The sequence below is a fragment of the Octodon degus genome, unplaced genomic scaffold (assembly GCF_000260255.1).
Source record: "Octodon degus isolate 3935 unplaced genomic scaffold, OctDeg1.0 scaffold00279, whole genome shotgun sequence".
NCBI lineage: Eukaryota > Metazoa > Chordata > Mammalia > Rodentia > Octodontidae > Octodon > Octodon degus.
In genome coordinates, this window is record NW_004524855.1 from 941,944 (window position 1) to 947,538 (window position 5,595).

Genomic DNA, 5,595 nt, shown 5'->3' on the forward strand with positions numbered 1-5,595 from the left:
TGGGGAACGGACAGGGAGCTGGGAGGTCCCAGCAGGTGTGGCCCAGGCCCTGGCATGTTTTACAAAAAAGAGAAACTAAGAATCCTTGGGTCAGAGTGGGCTGGAGTATGGAAGTAGAGGAGGAAAAGTGACAAGTTAGTCTTTTTTGTTTTCTTGACACAAGGTCTCACTGTGCAGTCAGGCTGGCCTTGAGCTCACTTTGTAGCCCAGGCGGGTCTTAAACTTACAACAATCCTCCTGTCTCAGCCTCCCAGTTGCTGGGATTACAATCATGTACCACCATGCCCAACTCTCCTAACAACTTTTTCCCAAGTACTTTCTTTTTTTAGTGTATGTGCTGCCGAAGCAAGCACTTTCCCAAGTACTTTCAATTGCAGTTGGCTGAAGCCAGGGATGTGAACAGCAGCATTCCCTGTGATGAAGTGGCCAGAGCTACACATTGCCCATAACCCCGCCAGGCTTGTTGGGGCAGCACCAGAGACCCCTTGGGGAGGGGCCACCGGGGCTGCATCCACACCACCAGTCTGTCTCAAGCCCAAAGTCAGGCCTAAAACACCCAGGCTCTTTGCCCTCCTGGAGCCACTGAAATTATTTAGTTTCTACTAAGCAGTCAGTTTCCACTGCTGCACTGTGAACTGTTTGTTTCCTTGCTGGGGTTGGAAGCCAGGCCCTCGGGCCTACCTCCAAGCTCTGCCAATCCTGTCTTCGCTGCAGTACTGCAGAGCAGGCCCACGCACGACCCAGCAGCTCCACTCCCTCACCACTGCACTGCACACACTCAGACAGCTCCCCAGGGGACAAGGGACTTGAGCAGATGACAGGTCCCTGACCTGATGGCTGCACTGACCCACCCCTGCCAGCCTGCTGAGAGCAGGCAGCAAGACACCCCGGCCCGGGGTCCGAGAGCAGGCAGGACTGGCCCCATCAGGGCAGAGGGCGGCAGGGGTGGTGGGGCTCTCCTCACAGCGGACGCCAGGTGCCTCTGCTCAGACGGCTCAAGGACTCCAAACCAAGGTGCTGGGTACACAGGGCTCAGCTACAGTTAGTGTGGATGAGGCTGCCCAAGTCGTGTTAGTGATTATCTTTTGTATTCTTGTTACTTTTTGGTATTTTCTAAATTTACACGTACTAGTATTTCAATACAAGCAAAACTCCTTGCCTCAGATGATAATTAGTGCTAGAACGAGACCCCCAGCTCTTTCTGAGATGAGTCTTGTGACATAGTTTGGGCTGGGCTTGAACTGGTACTCAGCTCAAGCTGACCTCCAACTCAGATGATTCTCCTGCCTCCGTGTCCCAGTGCTAAGTTAAAGGCACATGCCACACCACACAGGCACAATTATATACACGGACTATCCCAGCCTACCAAAGAGAATGAAAAGCCAGGCGTGGTGGCACTCTCCTGTAATGCGGGCACTCAGGAGGCTGAGACAAGAGTATCGCCACACGTTCAAGGCCAGCCTAGGCTACATAATGAGGTCAAGCCCAGCCGGAATTACAGTGAGACTGTCTCAAAAACAAAAATATTAAAAAAAAGAAAGAGGGATGGTGAGATGGCTCAGCGGTCTAAAGCACCTACTTAGAACAAGCTTAGCAAAGCACAGGGACTGCAGTTCAATCCCCCAGCACCACATGCCAGCCAGCCCCGCCCCCTGGTGGGCTGAGCTGCCCCCCCAAAAAAAAAAAAAAAAAAAAAATAAAAAAAAAAAGAAAATGTAAATAAGTGCAGTATTCAAACATTTGCAGAAGGAAAAGTAGAACCAAAAAGCAAGCCCCATGTTAAGAGTTACCCCTGCGTAAGAAAAGAGGTAACCGTCCCTGCACTTTCGCCCTCACTTTCAAAGCCCAAAGCCTCTTTCAGTCCACCAGCCCTCTGCGCACCTCAGCCACAGGGCAAGGCGCCCTCCCGTCACCTGGATGAGCTGCTGGTGCGCCACGTTGCCACAGAAGAATGTCTGCTGGTCGTCCACAAAGCCCATGAGCTCGGTCTCCTCCACCTCCTCTCCATTCAGCATGAGCACCCTGCACACGACGCACACCACGCCTCAGTCTGGGAGCAACACCGCATCACGTAGCCCTTGCCCATGACAGATCGGCGCACAACGCCCCTACCTGGTCTGGCCCACGAAAGACAGCACCAGGGTGTCATCAGTGTCGCGGCTGGGGTCGGACCGCAGGGGCCACAGGCCTAGATTAAGGGTGAAGGTTAGGCTGGCTCAGGCCAGGCACGGTGCAGCCCAGCAGCAGCACCACAGGCTCTCTGGAGCTCCGAGCCCCCGAATGCAGTGCGCTGCACCCTTCCTCGGCTTCACGAGTGTGTGATCTTAAAGCTGGGCTGACCCTGGCTTTCCACATTTCCAATCATGGCTGGAAGAAGTGATGGGGGGGATCCTTCTGATTTTAGGGAAACAGGATAAACGCTATCTTCTAAGCAAATTGAGAAACGGGTATGGTGGCCCAAGCCCACAACCCCAGCACTCAGGAGACTCAGGCAGGAGGATCAGATTCAGGGCTGGCCTAAGCTGCACAGTGAACCTCCAAACAGCTCGAAAATAAACATTTTTTTCTGAAATACAAAGATCTGCTTTTGAAGGATAGCCTCACTGCACTGCCCAAGCTAGCTGTGAACTCCGAGGCTCAAGCAACCCTCCTGCCTCGGCCTCAGTGCTGGGATGCAACCTGTGCCCGGCTCCCGTTAGGCAAGCTGGAAACCCTGCAAGCCACACTTTCAGGGCCTGAGGCTCAAGACGGGACTATCCCATCACCCAGCTCAAGTTTTCCAGGCCAGTCTAACTTCTTTCTCCACTTGGAGTTGTTCAGGTCAGGAGAAAGTCTGCAAGTTTCTACCAAGATGTTTCATAAGTTGGAGAACAATTCTGCGGCACTGACTTGTAGACTTGCTGTGTCTTTTCCACTTGACTTCACTGTTTAGCTCTTAGGTAAGTTCCGTAGTTTCTCACAAGTACTCCTTGCTGTTCTGCCTTTGTACTGTAAGTCACTCCTTTCCTCCCCAACACTATTCTGGCTGTGACTACGCGAAAGCGCCCGATCTCACTGCACTCACTACTGCATGCCCTGCCTGGCCCAGCTCTCGCGCCTCTCGAACAGGCATCTTGGGTGCTGCAGGTCTCTTGCCCTCTGATCACACTTTCCTCCATTTCTTCACTCATCCTTCCTCACCCTTCCTGCCCTGACTTACTTTCTGGAAGATGTACACCTTCTGTGCGCAACTTGGGCTTGGCTTTGCCTTATGACTCAAATCGGCCATTTCTACCTCACAGAGTGTTTAGCCCATCCACTGTGGTCACTTTAAATTTGCCGTTTATACGAGTCATTATGTACCTTTCCGCTGAGCTACATCTCCAGCCTTGAATTTGTAAATGTTCTTTTTCCTTGATTTTTTTTTTTTAAATTTAGAAAGATCTTGCGAAATTCCTCAATTTCCCAGGCAGAACTTACATTTGCAGCCCTCCTGCTTCAGCCTTCCAGAGCGCATGTTACACATGCCACCTCAGGGGCTCTTCTAATCTATTTTGAGTTATAATTCTCCTAGAATTTAGGAGAATTTGTATTTTTGTTCTAAGTTACTCTTATAATCTTCTTCTTCCTTTAAAGATCCTACAGGTGGATAGGGCCAGGGATACAGCTGAGCGGCACATGCGCCTGACTTGCAAGTGTAAGGTCGTTAGTTTGATACCCAGTACCAGACAAAAGAAAAAAAAGAGCCAGGGAGATGGCTCAGTGGAATAAGCGCTTCCCTGGAAAGCACAAGGGCCTGAGTTCAATCCCCGATTCCACCAAAAGAAAAAAAAAGAAAAAAGACAGAATGTACTACCAGCCAGACACGGTTGTGTAAGCCTGTAATCCTAGCACTCAGGAGGCTGAGGCAGGATTGTTGCAAGATCAAGACCCGCCTGGGCTACAAAGTGAGCTCAAGGCCAGCCTGACTGCACAGTGAGACCTTGTGTCAAGAAAACAAAAAAGACTAACTTGTCACTTTTCCTCCTCTACTTCCACACTCCAGCCCACTCTGACCCAAGGATTCTTAGTTTCTCTTTTTTGTAAAACATGCCAGGGCCTGGGCCACACCTGCTGGGACCTCCCAGCTCCCTGTCCGTTCCCCAAGGCCTCCACGACAGGCAAGTCACTGTGGGACTGCTGCCCGCCCTGCCGAGCTACCTTTGATGCCTGGCAGGTCGATGCTGGCGTGCTCGTGGATCCCGATGCCGTTCCGGATTATCCGCAAGGAGCCCTCCTTGAAAGCCCCGGAGCAGGTGACCAGCTACAAAGGACCAGAGGAAAGGTCCCGAGGAGCCCCTGGAAGGTGGTGGGTGTGGCACAGCCCAGGGCCCAGGACGCACCGTGAGCTAGGCTGGAGGACTCGGACAAGCACCAGAGGCCTCCAAGTCCCCATGCCAGCCGCCACACCAGGATCCGAGGGAGGGAGAATGCAGGTCCCAAAACCTCGGCCACCAGGAAGAGCTCAGGGCCAAAGAGGCGCCTTGCTGCCTGGCTTGGTGATCAGGGCAAACCCTTCACTCTTTCTTAGCCCTGCACCTCCTGGCTTCCCAGAGGGCTGAGAACCCTCGAACCAAGTGCTCGGCTGTAGCGCTCTCTGCTTCCGGGGACTCCAGAAAACAGGTCCTCCATGCACACACCACCCCAGGTCAGCGGGGGCTCTGGGCAGCCCTCACCTGGCCCTGGCCCTGCCTCTCGAGGTCCACGACACACATGTCCACGATGGGACCCAGGTTGGTAAAGGTCTCCATGGCCACCACATAGGAGCCTTGCTCATTGCTGTCAACGTTGAGCTAAGAAGAAGAAACGATGTTAGTCCTGGAGTGCTCCCCTGGACCCCACCCCAGGGATGCCTAAATGTGCTCTAAGGGCACAAGCCTATAACCCCAGCTACTCTGGAGGCTGAAGCAGAAGGATCCAGAGTTCAAGGCTAGCCTGCACAACTCAGTAAGATGTGTCACATGAATTTTTTTTAAATTCAAGGCCAGCTTGAACTGTACAGTGAAATCCTATCTCAAGAAGTCAAAAAAAAAAAAAAAAAAAATTAAAAAGCCCTGGATCCTGCCAGACCTGTTTTCGCATACTGGAAGAGCACCTTCCAGAAGTGCCCAAGAAGCCCAGCTGTCCCTGCAGAACCAAGTAGCTGGAGATCTGCGCACAGACTTCAGACAGCAGGGAGTGTTTCAAAATTGACATCATGTGTCAGCACCCTTGTAAGGGCCAAAGCTCAAGTTCTACAAGGGGTTCATGACCTCAGACCGTGACTTCTCTGGGGGACGCTGTGACACATTCATCACGGAACTCACAGCACTCCTAAGGGAAAGAGCTAGGGAGCCCAGGGAGGAAATGACCGGGGAGGACACGACCAGGGAGGAAATGACCAGGGAGGACATGACCGGGGAGGAAATGACCCGGGAGGACATGACAGGGGAGGACATGACCGGGGAGGAATGACCAGGGAGGACATGACCGGGAAGGACACGACCGGGGAGGAAATGACCAGGGAGGACATGACCAGGGAGGAAATGACCAGGGAGGACACGACCGGGGAGGAAATGACCAGGGAGGACATGACCG

The 5,595-nt window shown here is 52.8% G+C and overlaps 1 protein-coding gene across 1 annotated transcript in view; it reads right to left on the reverse strand.

Annotated features, from left to right (window-relative positions):
* Positions 1-5,595, reverse strand: part of Ddb1 (damage specific DNA binding protein 1) — a 23,673-nt gene that overhangs the window by 8,723 nt on the left and 9,355 nt on the right. Inside the window, exons 9-12 of the mRNA XM_004646715.2 lie at positions 4,695-4,811; positions 4,180-4,282; positions 2,113-2,188; positions 1,914-2,022 (exon numbers count right to left, since the gene is read on the reverse strand). Of these exons, the coding sequence (XP_004646772.1) occupies positions 1,914-2,022; positions 2,113-2,188; positions 4,180-4,282; positions 4,695-4,811 (405 nt within the window). The remainder of the gene's footprint in view (positions 1-1,913; positions 2,023-2,112; positions 2,189-4,179; positions 4,283-4,694; positions 4,812-5,595) is intronic.